Below are 16,640 nucleotides of genomic sequence, written 5' to 3' on the forward strand. Positions count from 1 at the left end.
CGTAACTAATGCTTAAAATCATACCCATATGGTGGCAATTTAAGTCAGGAAGATCTTCTTATCCCAAATGTTTCCCTTCTTCAGTAACCAAGACTACTGTTCTCAGCCTAGATAACGTCTTTAAAACAGAAATACTCCCAGGAGAGGTAATACAAAAAGCCATTAACACCTTTCTACTTTTTAAATCAGGACACTTCTTTTCCTCCGGGGAGGATCAGCCTGCCTGAAAACACAGGGTACCTACCATTAAGAGGGACTGGGGGAAGTGGGATGTATAGTAGGGCACAAAACATAAAAGAGGTTGGAAAGTACCAAAGGCAAATCCTTCTTCTTATCACATAACCCGTATCAGAGGCACAGATTCATAGGTGAAGCATCTTAAGCCAGTCAGATCCCAGACCCACAGTCTTCATGCCTTTCTAATTACTGATCACTAAGATCACTAAGTGCCAGGAAAACCTAGTGAACCCTATCAAGGGGGCATTAGCAAGATAATCTCAATGAAACCAAAGGCTAAATTTACACACACACACACACTTCTCCTGCGGTGCCTTCATTTTTGTTTGTAGGCTCAGGGCCTGTGACCCAATAAGGCAGTGAGATTCCAAGAACACTGCCCACTCAAGGTTGTTTGAATTTCTAAGAAGAGAGAAAGTGGGAGTATGCCAAGAACAGGACCCTGAGATTCTTTTGGTTTAAGATTTCTTAGCTGGAAAAAATCTAGAGCCATGATTTAGAAGAAAACTAGACATGCCTGTTCTGCCAATGTGTGGTCAAAAGGAACATGTATTTTGGCCCAGGCAACCCAACTTGTCTCTGAAAGGGAGAAAATAGTTTTGACCTTTGCAAGAATGAGTGGTTCTTTCATTAGCTGAATTCTATACTGCTAAAACAAGACCATCACTATTCTCTCCCGTCCTCCAAATATTTTAAAGCAGCCTGACATATATTCTGCTCCCCATCAGTGTACAGTGAAAGGTAGAGGTATCCTCAATCTTCATTTTACCACTAAAAACAAGGTCAGAGACTAGCCTCAGACTTCCCAGCTCTTTGATTAAACCCATTGCCCACTAACACCCACATCTGACTCTCAATGTGAACACTTTTAAACCTGCTTAGTGTACATTTAACAGAGTAGAATGGAAACTAACTAGAAATGCCTGATTTTGTACTAATTTACATAAGCACCAATACTCAAGCATTTAGTATTTTAGAAACACCCCACAAAAGAAAATAAAATGAAGCCAAGTTATACAAACACTGGAAGTTCAATACAATTAGATCATTGGCTGATTTCTACAAAACACTGTGCTCTAGCTCATTTTACAACTTTTCGTTTTCGGGAGAATTTAATGTTTAGCTCTTAAGGCTTTCTGTATTTTAAAAAACTCTGGCTGAAAAATATTTGGGTAAAAAGTTATTTTTAGGTGCTCTGGTTTGATCTACAGGAAGTCATACAGGATTTTGGCTAAGTAGTTCCCATGTGACAATGAATAAAGAATCAGAGGAATAACTGCTGAACAAATGAAAAGGCAACTCACAGTGAAGAAAGAAGTTTCACCTAAATCTTAGAGAAACCAAATGACAAAACTCTTGTAGCACATGAGAAACAGAGTATCACTAATTTTAGTTTGAAGTTCAAATTGGGGCCCCTCATCATTCCTGATCAATTACATTCCAGGGCAAACTCATTTGCAAACAACTTTGACAAACAAACTAAAATACATTTACATGAAAGTAATAGATTAAAAAAAAAAAAACTCATCCAAAGCAGCTTGTTCAGGCAGTATCACTAGTCAGGTAAGAACAAAGTATGCAACAGCACTTGCTTTCTAAGGGGTTCCTGATAACCTACAGGTTAAGATGGGGGAAACACATTAATACATCCAATAAAAAGACAGGAGTGTAGCAATGCATTCATTGATAAACTTCTTGGCAGGAGAGGAAGGCAGAAAGGTACTAATCAAACCAATTCTGGAACTGCAGATTTTCTCCAACTAGAGGACAGTGCTCAGTCTGCCAATAGCACCATCTATTTATTTCCAACTTTCTCAGTGTGGTTTCTTTTAAGTCATTCATGACAGCACAATTAAGCAGAATAGGCACAGTTAGAAAGCTGCTCTTCCCTTGGCCTTTCTTCAGAGAAAACAAATAAACCAATGTAAGGAAGGCAAAGGTTGAAATGCCTAAGGATAAGAGGACTTTTAAATTCAAAAAATGCTGATTTGGGGAGAAAAGATTTTGGATAAAATTTTTTTGGGGGGGGTCAAGGTTGTAGGGGAAGGGGATTAATTTTGTTGGGTTTCCACCTAACTCCAAATACAGTAACATTCTGAGGCCCTGGAGATTGGAACCTTCATGCTAACATGTGAATTTGCAGAGGACACAATTCAGTCCACAACAATCCCCAGTGCTTGGAGTGTACTGTGTTTATCAAACATCCCCTAAGTGTTTGTGGTTGATGATGATGCTGATCTCACACATGAGTTTAGGTATGCTGTTCCTACTGTACAGAAAAGAATTTCTAATAGTCCAGAAACAAGAAAAACACACACACAAAAGCTATCTGCTGATTGTTCAGTGTGGCAGAAGCCGTATCTGGCCTCATCCTTACTGAACTTGACTTTGAAATGTCATCTAATCAATAAAGGCTCCAGGAAGCGAGTTGGAAAATGGCACAAAAGAAATCTTTCCCAACCCTCACCCCCAGATTCTACTAGGTACCTGGCCTGCCACACTGTGTCCCAAAGTCCAGCCCTGAAGGGCGACTCAGAATCTGGCGGGGATGAGGGAAGAAGACAGGATTTGTAGTCACTGCATGAAGTTAGTCACTAGCTTCTCTAGCTCAAATAACTTACTGCAAACTTCTGGAGGTGGCAGAAAGAGAGGAGTTGCATCTTTGTTGTCTAGGGTTGAATTCTGACACCACTTAGGCTGCTGGGGCCTTTGTTCATTCATATACAATAATTGTCATCCCTCACATTAACATGGTGTTTTACAGAAAGCCCTTTCACATGCATGATCTACCTCATCTGATCCTTAGAATGGCCCTGTTAACCAGGAAGAGACCAAGCCAGAGGTGAGCTACTTTGAAAAACTGTAGAAGTAACAGACCTTGTCCACCTAACCCCCAAAATCAGATCTTTTCAGCTATATTCAGCAGGAAGACTTCATCAGATAATGCGATGGACTTTATGGACGTTGATGTACCTCTGATCCAATTTATGAAGGAAAAGAAAGTAAGACCTCATTTACTTAAAATTGCCCACAGTTCTAGAAACTAGGATTACAAGTTCAGTCCTCTGCAAAAGACAGAACTGGTGAAGAGAATTTCTTTATTTGTCACATTCATTCAGCATGCTTTGGAAGTAGTGGAAGGAACAGAAAAGTTTGAGGGGGATTCGAGGATCTGAGCCCTGGGGAAAAATGAAATGCCTAAAGAACGAAATGCCTCAATTAAAAAGAAGTCAGCCTGGAAGACAGGAGGAGGAGAGATTGTGGGAAAGTGTGATAAATCTGAAGACATTAGCAAATTCAGGGTGACTGAGAAATTACACTAATGATAATAATATTAATAGCAATGATAACTAACAATGGCTAACATTTACTGAAGACATACAAAATGCCTGGCATTACATCAAATGCTTTACATTTTACCATTTTACCATTTCACATTGGCGAGGATAATTTTATCCCATTTTACAGAAGCGGAAAATGAGGAAAGATGAGCAATGTGCTTAAGGCCACACAGGCAGTAAGTGGCAGAGCTGGTTTTAAACTCAGGTCTGCCTGGCTTCAGAGTCCAAGCACTTAACCATTTCACAATGCTGACTCACATTCATAAGTAATAACATAAGCACCATTATTAATAGTCACTAAGTACCCACATGTGAAAGTTATTCTATGATTCAGCTAACTTTAATAAAGAGTCAGAGGAAAGCTGAGTGTTGACAGTACAATAACCCAAAGTTAATATGCAGAGATGCATATTATAAAGAGACTAATTTCTTATTCTGAGGCAAGATGGCCTTTTTTTTTCCTCTCTGTGTTGGTCGCAGCGGGGGGGGGGGTTGGGTGGGCAGGGAGGATTCATTTGTATATATAGCTCCTTGTCCCCATCACCAGGAGTAGGAGGTAACATTTACTTTTGTTCTGTTGACTGTGTGGAGCCCCTTTTCCATGATCACTTCCACTCCTTTGTAGAACCAAAATATGTGCCTAAACCTGGGGTTCTTTCCATCTATAATCAGAAGGAATTCCCAATTCTGCCTTGTTATCTAACCCAAGAACACTAAATTATTCTTCTTGAAAAAAATCACATCTGCATTCACAGGCACTTTTGGAATGTAAAAAGATAAGTATGATCATCTTGCAATATATACAAATATCAAATCATTATGTTGTATGTCTAAAACTCATGTTTTATGTCAATTATATCTCAATCTTTTTTAAAAAGGAAAGAGAACTGAAAAGTATTAAAAATATATTAAATTATGAGTTTACACCTTTAACATCCTTCATATTTGGCCAACATCTATTCTCTGGGATACCAAGCCAAGGGTAAACAGGACTGGGTGGAGTGAAGGAAAAGAGTGCCTTTGATAATGCCCAAAACAGCATAGTACACTCATGTAATCAAGGCTTAACTGATAACCACCTAAAACAGAGAGAGTGCAGACAGCATATACACTGTTACAAATAAAAATAAACAATTAGTGTCTACCCAAGCAATAGAAAAATAAAAGCAAGAATAAACAAATGGGACCTAATTAAACTTACAAGCTTCTGCACAGCAAAGGAAACCATAAGTAAAATGAAACAACCTACAGGAATGGAAGAAAATTTTTGCAAACAATGAAACCAACAAAGGCTTGATCTCCAGAATATATAAGCATCTCATATGACATAATAAGAAAAAAACAAACAACCCAATCCAAAAATGGGGAGCAGACCTAAACAAGCAATTCTCCAAGGAAGAAATACAAAGGATCAACAGGAACATGAAAAAATGCTCAATATCACTAATTATCAGAGAAATGCAAATCAAAACTACAATGAGGTATCACCTCACACCAGTCAGAATGGCCATAATTCAAAAGTTCACAAATAACAAATGCTGGAGAGGGTGTGGAGAAAAGGGAACCCTCCTACACTGCTGGTGGGAATGCAGTTTGGTGCAGCCACTGTGGAAAACAGTATGGAGATTCCTCAAAAGACTAGGAATAGACTTACCATATGACCCAGGAATCCTGCTCCTGGGCATATATCCAGAAGAAACCCTACTTCAAAATGACACCTGCACCCCAGTGTTCATAGCAGCACTATTTACAATAGCCAAGACATGGAAACAGCCTAAATGTCCATCAACAGATGACTGGATAAAGAAGATGTGGTATAGTTATACAACAAAATATTATTCAGCCATAAAAAATGACAACATAATGCCATTTGCAGCAACATGGATGTCCCTAGAGAATGTCATTCTAAGTGAAGTAAGCCAGAAAGAGAAAGAAAAATACCATAAGAGATCACTCATATGTGGAATCTGAAAAAAAAAAAGAACATAAATACAAAACAGAAACAGACTCATAGACATAGAATACAAACTTGTGGTTGCCAAGGGGGTGGGGGGTGGGAAGGGACAGACTGGGATTTCAAAATCTGTAGATACTGACAGGTACATGCAGAATAGATAAACAAGATTATACTGTATAGCACAGGGAAATATATTCAAGATCTTGTGGTAGCTCACAGACAAAAAAAAACCGTGACAATGAATATATGCATGTTCATGTGTAACTGACAAATTGTGCTCTATACTGGAATTTGACACAACATTGTAAAATGACTATTAATCAATAAAAAAAGTTTAAAAAACTAGTAAAAATAATGCTTACTTTACTTTGTAGTCTATTCTTTTGTTTAAAAAGAACACATTTACCACTCTATCCAAGATTATGTCAATAAGCCAGAAATATGAACTATCTAAGTGGGGTCAAAGAAACGGGACAAAAATATTGGTGAAAACAATGAACTATTTTGAAGGAAAGAGTTATGTCTCCAAAAGAGGTATAAGAAAAACATCTTGACAGTATGATTTATGTTTCCTCTATGAAATAAGTCTGTGTTAATCTCCTCAACGTGATTTGGCAAGTTCTTTGCCAATGGAGGAAGCATGAACAGAATATGGTCTTCTAGCTGAGATGCCTCAGTCATGTTTTGCTGGTTTCTGAAGAACTTTAGCCACATTTATAGAACAGAACACATTTAAAATTTTTCATTACATCAAGTATATCAAAAATATGACACTCATATACTCTTTCCCCAGATTCACCATTTGTTCAATTATTAATACCTTGCCACATTTGCTTTGTCATTCTCTCTCTCTCAAAATCCTTGAAAGTAGGGGATGTTGTGACCTTGTATTCTTAAAAATTTTAGTGTACATTTCCTAAAGACAAGACAGTTTCTCATATAACCATGGTTATATAATATTGATAAACACTACTATCTAACCCAGTCTATATTCAAATTTTATCAAATGCTTCAATAATGTCCTTTATAAAGGGTTTTTTTGTTTTTTTCTGCTCTCAAATCAAATCCACAATCACATACTAATTGCATTTAGATGTCATACATCTTTAGTCTCCTTTATTCAGGAAGAGTTTCTCAGTCAACCTTTCTTGTGTTTCTTGATTGCGACATTTTTTTTAAGAATATAAGCTAGTTATTTTACAGAATGTCAACTGGGGTTTGTCTGATGTTTCCTCATGATGAGATTCTATATGCATATGAATACCTATCTATTCCCTAGTTCCTATCCCCTGTGATTAGTGAATATGGATTCTTAAGTCATGCAAACCTAAATTAAAACTCTACTTTCTAGCTGTGTGGCTGGCTAAATTTAGTTTCCTAATCTGTAAGATGATGATTTTAACAAATTTAATGGATAAGGTTGCTGTGAAGATTTAATGAGATAATGCATTCAAAGCAACTTAACACAGTTAGGGTGGGGGAAAAACTGTATCTTACACCTCTCTGATTTTACCACAGTACCTGATATCCAGCAACATTAAAATAATATTGGTTGATTAAGCAGCATCCCTATTGACTCTAGGCTAGAGTTGCCAAGAACATGAACTTGTTTAGGGCACTGCTAATAAATACCCTGACTAAAAGCAGGGTCAGGAGTTCGGGTGCAAACTCTGTCCTTCCTGTAAACTCATCACTGTCAATCCTAAGAAAAAGAGAATATCCAAATCAAGCAATTTTCTTACAGTCAAATTGAGACATAATTTTAATATTCAACAATAACATTGAAAAATCAGGAAGTCCACAGTTAAGATGCCAGTCTTACTTCATTTCCATAACTCCCTTGCCCATAGCAAGAGGGCAAGGGAGCTCGTTTGCAGAGCATTTCCTATTGTTTTAGTATGATAATCTTATCCTCCCCACCTTCACTTAGAAAACACCAATAAAATTATTCTACATATGTTAAATCAGTCCTCTGTGTCAGAAATTGAAACAAAACGAATTATAGTAACTGAACCAATTCTTCAAAATATGGAAATACAAACCCACTTGAGATTTGGGATCTAATCTAATTGGGATTTTTCTATGTTACTAACTCAGATTATTTCATCATTTTTCTATTTTCCCCCCTCTGTCAATTAGAACTTCAAATGAAAGTCAAATGATTCCCTAGGGGTTAAAAAAAAATGAAACAAACAAGAAAATTCCTGTGTTCCACATTTCAAACTGTGAGGAGGGGCCTCCAGCAAAGCAAATGGAAAATTATGTTCTCAACACTGGGCTGAGATGAGGATTTACACCTATAAGCTGAAAAAACAAAAGAAAATTCCAATGCAAAGCCTTTATCTTCATCAAAGAAGAGTAAAAATATTATAGTATGAACATTAAGACAGAACTTTCAATAATTCTGTCACTTATAGGACACAGAACCTTAGTCTGAGTCTGTCTTCAAGAAATATTTAGAGTGAAATGAACTGTTTTAGAAATGGGAATTCTCAAGTGGAGGTTAAATCTAAACATACAACAATGATTATGCTATATCATGAAGGTCACTATTAGCCTTTGTTCCTTAGAACATAATGGCTCATAATTTGAAATTTCCAGAAAGTAATACATACTTTTGTAAACATCTTTAAATTCAAGGAGAAAAGCACTTCTCAGCTCACTTCACTGCATTACTCATAAGATCTCACTCAGTATTATGTTTAAAAGTCTAGTATATTTAAAACATTTTGAAGGTTAGGGTTAGAAAGAAGTATGTAAATGTATGTAAATTCTGCCATTTTACACTCAGTTTCCCTCTCCCTCTATAGGAAGAGCAAGAAATGAGCCCTCTCTATCATTGCATATGGAACCCAAAGCAATATTATGGAGGGAAAAATCTGGTTTGAGAGTTAAACAATTTGGATTTAGATACAGCTCCACTATTAACAGCTGTGTGAACTTGGGAAAGTCATTTAATTTTCTTGAGTTTGGTTTCCAAATCTAGAAAATAGAAAAGTAATATCTATCTTATAGGACTGTTATAAAGACTAAGACAGCACATATGCAAGCACCCAGCACTGTATCTTGTGTGAAAAGACTCTCAATAAATCTTAGTCTCTCTCTCTACTCCCTTACACACATCCTGTCCCCTGACACTTTAACAGTTCTGCTGAACACTTTAACTACAGCTCGGTTTTCTTCAGAACAGGCACTTGGCTCTTAAGAGTGACAAATAGAAATGTGGAAGACTCCTGGGGTCTGATGTTGTCCCAGAGAAGCAAAAAAGTTCTCACACTGGGAAACAGCACCAACTGCTTCAGGCTATGACAAGCCCCAAACAGTAAATCAACTCCTGCATGTCTGTGCAGTGTTACTTAACATCCTGAGCGCTTTGTGTTCTTTCAACAGCCTTTTTCTCCCTGCAAGGATCAGGCACACTATTTGCCCTCTTTCCCCTTCTTAATAGAGGTCTTTATTCAACAAGACCACCCAATGGATTCAAATATTAGGAATCAGAAGAGGCCAGGCTCAACCACGAAAAAACTGGCAAAGTCTCAGGACTAAACAGTAAGCCCTTCTTAACCTTTCAGAATCTGGATTTTGTGCTTTCTGTTCTTGGAAATAGCAGACTTGCTGATGCACTGGTTCAAACATGTCTGTGTATTTCCCTTGCCTACATTACCATAAAACTCTTACCATGTCTTCTTGCTGAAGTTCAGAATCTTAGACTTTGATTGCAATCTAACAAAGCAATACTTCCAAACCTCTCTCACTTCATGGTACAGACAGATCTTAACACATGACACCTCTGAGCTAAAGGGACTTGAAAGTATTGATGGCTACAAAGCAGCATTGAGAGAAAAGGCAAACAAAGATAAACCCACTTGCCACCTGAGTCGGAGAATTTTACCCCCTAAATAGAATTGTTCCAACTCCAAGTAGCTCTAGGTCAATGTCCACGCTCCTTCACAGGGCTGACCATTCATGTCAGACCAAAGGAGAAAAGTCAGAAACACAACCAACATTTGATGTGGGGCAGTAGGTTCTCAATATAAGGATCACAAAACACTAATCAGTGAATTAGGCATCAGATATAGTTTTAAACTGAGGATTCAGTGGTAAACAAGGAGCCTCTGCCCTTGAGGAGCTAACATTCTAATGGAGGAGAAAAGGCAATAAATTAAAACAATTTAACAGGCAATTTCACTAGATCGAGTAGTTTTGATACCCTGAGAAAACCGTTAGCCACCTCCCAGGTAGTTTATCTGAGGAAGTAAAGAAGACTGAATAAATTATAAGAGACTGACCCAGTTCTAAAATTCAGTTATCACATTATTGTCTCTTTACTGTAGACTTAGTGTCATTGCCTCTGTCCTTTGGTAACACATACAAAAGCAGGATGAGATCATTCATAGGAAGATAATGAAGACTCAGCATAAAATTACAGAGCACAAGACCAGAAATCAGATGATCTAGGATCTACTTCCAGTTCTATCACTTAATATTCATGTGAACTTAGGTAATTCATTTAAACTCTCAAAGCCTGACTTTCCTCATCTATTCTATCCCACTTTGTAGGGGTTTTAGGAACTTTAAATGAGGCAATATAATAACAGAATTTGAAAATATTTAAAACATTGGACAAATACCAATTATTATTGCCTAATCAAACTATTTATAGGATGGCAGGTGAGAAAAGAGACAGTAACTTACATTTAAGGCCAAAATGAATCCCTAGTCCTGTATATTAGATGTTTTGAAAACTTGGCTTCCATTCTATTGTCCCAAAGGGATCACCCTTTGGAAGAAATGGATCCTAAAGCATCATGTCAAGTCTCAGACAGCCTTCTTAGTGATTACTCCCCACTCTAAGCCAAGATCAGAACATCACTTTCTAAAAGATACTTCATTTCTTGGTAACTTTATCCCATGATTAAACATCCTTACATTATGAGTTTTCTCACTGATTACTATCAATTAGGAGGTAGGAAGTAATTATGAAGTCACCTCTCTTAGTTGTTAAGACAGACTATCAAGGATCTTGATAATCTCTTTTTTCTCCTTGGAAGACTATCCTTCCATTTTCCTTGGTATCCCCATGGCCACCATCTTAAATTCAACTGCCCATGGGGCAGAGGGCCAAGGAGAGAGCCAGAGCAGGCTGGGGCAATACAGGGAGTGAGGAGTGGCGGGATTAAAGTGGTGAATACAAGTATCATTTAAAGGGACAATGATTTCTCAGCTCCAGTCTGTTACTTATAGAAAAGTAGGCCCAGTGTTGACCAATCTTTGTTATTTCAAAAAAGTCTAGAAACCACATTTTTGTGTGACACCCCTTAAATTTTATTTGCAAAATGCTCAGTCACCTGGAGTTAGTATAAATTCACAGTGCATATTTCTTCTGCCAGCGAAAAGATGAATCATTTATTTTAAAAGTATTTATTGATGCTGACATATAATTTATGTTATTTTGATCTGAGGAAGTAAATATTAAGCCGGGCCTTGCAAACCAGAGATAGGAAAGAGAATATTTCAGGGTAGGCAAACATTATTTGCAAAGACATTGAGGGAGAAATATGCCTGGCATGTTGGCATGTTGGGGTAGTAAGGAGAATGGATAGACTTGCTTGGTCAAAAAAGAGAATTCCTTTAGAGGAGGAATGGGATGCAGATGGGAAACAATTATGAAAGACCTTGAATTCTAGAGTAAAGAGTTAAGATTTTAATAGATGACCTTTAAAAGATAAAGACCATTATGAAGAGGGGGAATCACCGCATTTCACATCTTGCCAAGAGATACATGTTGCTATTCTTCCCACCTTTTTCAAAACAGAGGACAAGGCTGAATGCTGACCCATGAAACCTGGAGTTCTAAAAAATTCCCAGTGAATGCCAGTTTAACCAACCACACTATAAGTCAACTCTGTTGGCACTGTGGTGGTCAAGGCTTTCAAAGCAAAAATTAAATGATCTCTAAAGGGCTATTTCTTTCTGATCAATAAAAACATTTAGAATTTAAAACTCAAAGGGTTACTGGACAGTTTGGCACACTGTCAGGTTAATCAACAGACAGAACTCTCATCAGACTGCGTATCAGCCTGCATGAAGCTGGATAGGGAAGGCTGGACTCCTAAGACTTCCACCAGGGGCACCAGCCCCAGAACTCTGTGCCACCATCCATCCACATTCAACAGGCAGCTCATGTTTCACCATCAGAGCCATTTCTGTTTTTTTGCTGCAACAAATGATTCTGAGGCTTCCAGTCCAACTAATCTTCTCAGTAAAGTTCCTGGAGACAAGTGGCCAGAAGAATAGAGCTATGGACTTCCACCATGACCCGTGATACTAAAATACCAAATACCAAATAAATGGAGTTCGTTTGTTTAGACCAAACACCCTAGAAGGCAGAGTTGAAAAAGGTCACATACACATAGGTAAGGAACTTAAACTTGATCACAAATGTGGAAACCATTAATGATTTTTGGCCAGATAAATATTATTATGAGAAGATTTTAAGGAATACTAACCTGGTGGTACTATTCAAGGTGGCCTGAAGTGGAGAGAAAGACTAAAAATAGGAAGAATAACTTGAGCAAAAGCACAGAGTTGGCAATGAGCATGGTGGGTCTGAAGGATGGTGAGGAGGCCAGGCTGGGCCTCTCAGGGCTTAGGAAACCCTCAGAACTGTTATTAGTCTTTCTCTCTCACACACACAGATGCATGTGCACATCCCCCATACATCCATCATAGCTCTCTTCTTCCCAGAACACAACTTCTGTAATATACACGTGACCAATATTTACTACCCGCGTGCAAGCTCTATGTGACCCCTCAGCTATGGTGCTCCTCACCATCTGGCAGCCTCCCTACATCAATAAATTGAAAATCCTGAAAGTAAACTATCTCACCCCAAAAACACAGGCTCCGCCTGAGCAGAGCCCATCTCTCCAAACCATGTCACAAATACCTGTTTAGACTACAGATGGACAATCCTTGCTCAGGGTTCCCTCTGATTTAATTAACTGGAGGTCAGTGGGTAGGGTTGAAAAGCTGACATGGCTTACTACTCAAGTAGCAAGAGCTACTAAGAGCTAGGGAAAGCAGCGTCTCTTGGGTCAGCTGGCAAGGTAGGGCCGGCAGTGATAGACATTTTTTGCTATAGCTTGGGAAGAGCAGAAAATTGACTAGGTAGAGCACAGAGAGCTTTTAAAGCCAAGTGGATGTGATGGCCATTTAAGATCAGCAAACATGTAAGGTTAACTTATACCCAATGGAAACAAACTGTTCATTTGACTAAATATGACATCTGTTTATGTGTGCACATGTATGCACCATGATTCAAGCAAACTACCATAGATGTATAAATCCTTAGTTTCACACAAGTGAAAAATCATTGTTCATTTTCTAAAGTTTTTTAAAATTAGTCTTTTAAATATAATCCCCTAATGCTGAAAAATTAAATTTAAACTCAAAGCAAGCAATTGAGCCTATATTCTGACAATCATATAGAAATATATTCTCTGTGTTTCTTCGCATTTTGCACAATTCTTAATCTACTATATTGTACATATATGCTTTCTTTACATGACTGCTTCCTCAAAGTAGAAAACAGACTATGTTTGTTTACAGTTGTATCTCTAGCCTCTAGAATTGTGCATCGGACATGGCAGGCACTTCTAAATGATAAAGAGCGGTTGGTGGGAAATATATAAGAATGAAACAAACTAAGGGATGTTTTGAATTCTGTCAGCCTGTATTAATGTCCCATAACAGTTTCATTGAAAAGAATACAGGTAGAACATAGACAACTTTAAAAGTTTAATTGTTTAGAACAGTTTACTACAGATGATAGAAGAATCCATTTCTATCCACATTGCTGATTTCAGTAAACATGTACAAAGACAGCAAATTTTTCCTGAGTTTTCAACACCTGTGAAACAAAATTATTCTTTCTAGTCATTTTTTTAAGAACATTTTTTGTACAATTAATTTTATTTTATTTATTTATTTATTTTGGGGAGGAGGTAATTAGGTTTATTTGTTTATTTTTTAACAGAGGTACTGTGGATTGAACCCAGGACCTCGTGCATGCTAAGCATGCACTCTACCACTGAGCTACACCCTGCCCCTTCTTTCTAGCCAATTTTCAGGGGTAATACAAACATGAATCAATTTGTGAAATTGCTCAATTGATCCGTTCAAGGAATTATAGAATTCCAGTAAAAGTTGAAAGCTAAGACTACTACATGCAAAGTTATTAAGGTGTGACTGTGTTCTATATACCGTCTTCATCCACAACAAGATCATCATAGTATGAAAGAGATGTACATACACAATAAACTACAATTCAAAATAAAATGTCAAGGATGTAATAGAAAAAGGTTTAGTGCAGGTTTTATGAATATACATACAAGAGGGATATTAAGTCTGACTGGAGGAATTAGAAAGTCAGAGTCATGAAGGAAATGGCATGTGTACTAGGGTTCCTATAGAAAGAAACAGTGATATTTCAAAGAAGAGGGAACAGTTTTTTTGTTTGAGCAGAGTTTTTGTATAAAGTTTAGAAGTCCAGTCTGATGGTAGAAGAGTCAGGATGAGATAAAGCCATGGTGAGGTTACATAATAAGGCATTAGGAGTTCAGGTGATGGAAGCCATTCAAGAGGAATTAAATGGTCAGGTGTGTCTTTCAGGAGGCAGTGTGAAAGACTAGAGGCAAAAGATTAGGGACCAGGTGAAGAGGGCCTGATCTAAGGCTGTGGCCATGGGAATAAATGGATAGATAGGTACACAAAGTACTGGAGACATACAGGACTAGGTAACCAAATGGATTGGAGGTAAGGGAGAGAAAAGTAATGAAAATCACGAATATTTCCAGTCTAGGTTGGAAGTATGATCGTGATGCCATTAATTGAAACAGGAAATGAGAAAGATATATGTTTAAAGTAAGAATAACACACATTCACGTGTAGAAATGTCTCTATTCATAGTTTAAAATATTAATAACCTGCACCCCGAAATAGGTTTTGGATGCTAGGTATACTGCGTAATCCTAAAGGAAACTTAAGAACAAAATGTTATTCACACTGAGGACATTTATGTAATATATAATAAATGACAGTGTGTCCATTGTTTTCTGTAAAGTCTAAATATTTCTGATAAGAGGGACCATCCTTAACTATTTATTAAGTGCCCAACAGAAACGTTTAGTTGAGTATGAAATGCACTAACCAGAACAGACTAAAATTTTCATTTCAAGTTATTTTGACTAAAAAAAATTTCAAACTACATTATAATAATCCCTATCATTCTGAAATGAGCAATTGTGGACTTAAGAGTGGTCTAGAAAGGTTAAGAGACTGTTGTTAAAATTCATCCCTACTCTTGCCTTTAACTCTATGTGGAGTAGCTCTCTAATCTTTTAAAGACCACAAACTACATCTGTTAATTCGGGTAATAGTATTTGCCCGCCTACTTCTGAGTCATTTGAGAATTATGAGATAACATTCTTGTAGCTCTCTGAACTGCACAGATGAAAGGCCTTAATTATCAATGATTGGTGGAGTTATTCTGATGTCATTTTTCCTACCTCAGATTTACCTAAAGTCTGTGCTTGGAAGAGGCTACAAAATTTAAAAAAAAAAAAAACACTTTAAAAAGTCTTGGCTTGTCTAATCTAGATTTAGGCCAGTTACAACAATTATAGTCTATGTAGAACATTTAAAAGAATACTAGTCAGACAAGACGTGTATAAAAATAATGGTTGCCATCTAAAGAATAGAAAATCATTTAGAAAACAACTGATAGTGGTATATTTTCACTTAACTACAAAAAAGATCAAATGAGTCTTTTTGAGATGTCATAAAACTGAGTATTTTAAAAATTAGGAAGTCATTGTATAAGTTACCTCCTCTTCTGACTTATGACAGTTGCAGCTGTGCTTAGAGCTGATCCTATAAAGAAAAACAAAACAAAACCAATCCAGAAACCAAAGTAGTAAATTTTGCTTTATTTAGGAGAGAATAAAGAGATTTTAAATTAAATTTTAAATGTCAGAATTTCAGTAGCCAATCAAGCTGAATACTCTGAATGAAATGTGTCCACTAATGAATGATCAACAAATAGGAATGGCTTCATGAAAACTAAAAATCTCTGTCTCCAGTACCGGGCACTGGAGATAGAACAGTGAGCAAGGCACCCACAGTGCTAGTCTTGGCATTCTTTGGAAGTATACTCTTTATATGTCAGGTATGGTGTGAGGGCAAATCACATAGAATGTCAGCCACTTCTGCAAGAGGAAATTTGAGGTGCACAACTATTTATATTTCCCAGGAAGGAGAATCCTTTGGGGTGCTTATTTCAGACCTTTTGGAAAGATCATATTCACACAGTTATTACTTTTCAATGTTTCACATTCCATCATTCCTTACTTATTTATATGCTGCATAAAAGCCCTATATCAATTTTCAGTGAATTTCCAGTTCATTCAATTTTTTTTTTTTTCTGCTGCTGTCTGACAAAGGCAGAAGCAGGAAGAATTTTGCTTTGGAAAGATTTCTTTTTAAATGAGGTCTCCAGGAATGTAGGGTGAAGGAAAAATGGTTTGTCTGACTTCCTACCATGTACACACTAGCCACTGGGAACATGAAAGTATTAAGACTAAGCCCTTGTCTTTACAGAATTTGCAGTCTCCTAGAGGACACTGACACATAAATAGATCCTGTCTATAAAATGAAGTACAACAGGAACATGTGTGGGAGGCTATGCAAATTACCTGTCACATGCAGTACAAAGTTAACTGTTTGGTAGGCTGATTTTAGTTCACCATTAAGAAACACACCAGAAAATCCCCATTTGAGAGAGAAAAATACGTTAAATTAAAGTTTTTTATCTTTGCTCAATCTTGTCTCCAAATAGGAAGAGGTAATTAATCTGGTTAATCCTTAAGTCATCTTTCTTTTTCTTTCTTTCTTCCTTTTTTAAATTGAAGTACTAGGGATTGAACCCAGGACCTCATGTATGCTAAGCACACACTCTACCATTGAGCTATAAACTCCTCCCTCATCTTTCTTTTTAAAGGACAAGTACTGTACAATACCACTTATATGTGAAATCTAAAAAAGCC

The 16,640-nt window shown here is 37.2% G+C and overlaps 1 protein-coding gene across 13 annotated transcripts in view; it reads right to left on the bottom strand.

Annotated features, from left to right (window-relative positions):
• The window catches only part of COMMD1 (copper metabolism domain containing 1), a 157,233-nt gene that overhangs the window by 51,144 nt on the left and 89,449 nt on the right, over positions 1-16,640 (bottom strand). Inside the window, exon 3 of one of the 13 annotated variants that reach the window (XM_072937671.1) lies at positions 15,423-15,468. The exons of the other annotated variants lie outside the window; for them this stretch is intronic. Coding sequence (XP_072793772.1) covers positions 15,457-15,468 — 12 coding nt within the window. The 3' untranslated portion in view covers positions 15,423-15,456. The remainder of the gene's footprint in view (positions 1-15,422; positions 15,469-16,640) is intronic. 13 annotated transcript variants of the gene reach the window in all.

This window comes from Vicugna pacos, chromosome 15 (assembly GCF_048564905.1).
Source record: "Vicugna pacos chromosome 15, VicPac4, whole genome shotgun sequence".
In the NCBI taxonomy this organism is placed as follows: domain Eukaryota; kingdom Metazoa; phylum Chordata; class Mammalia; order Artiodactyla; family Camelidae; genus Vicugna; species Vicugna pacos.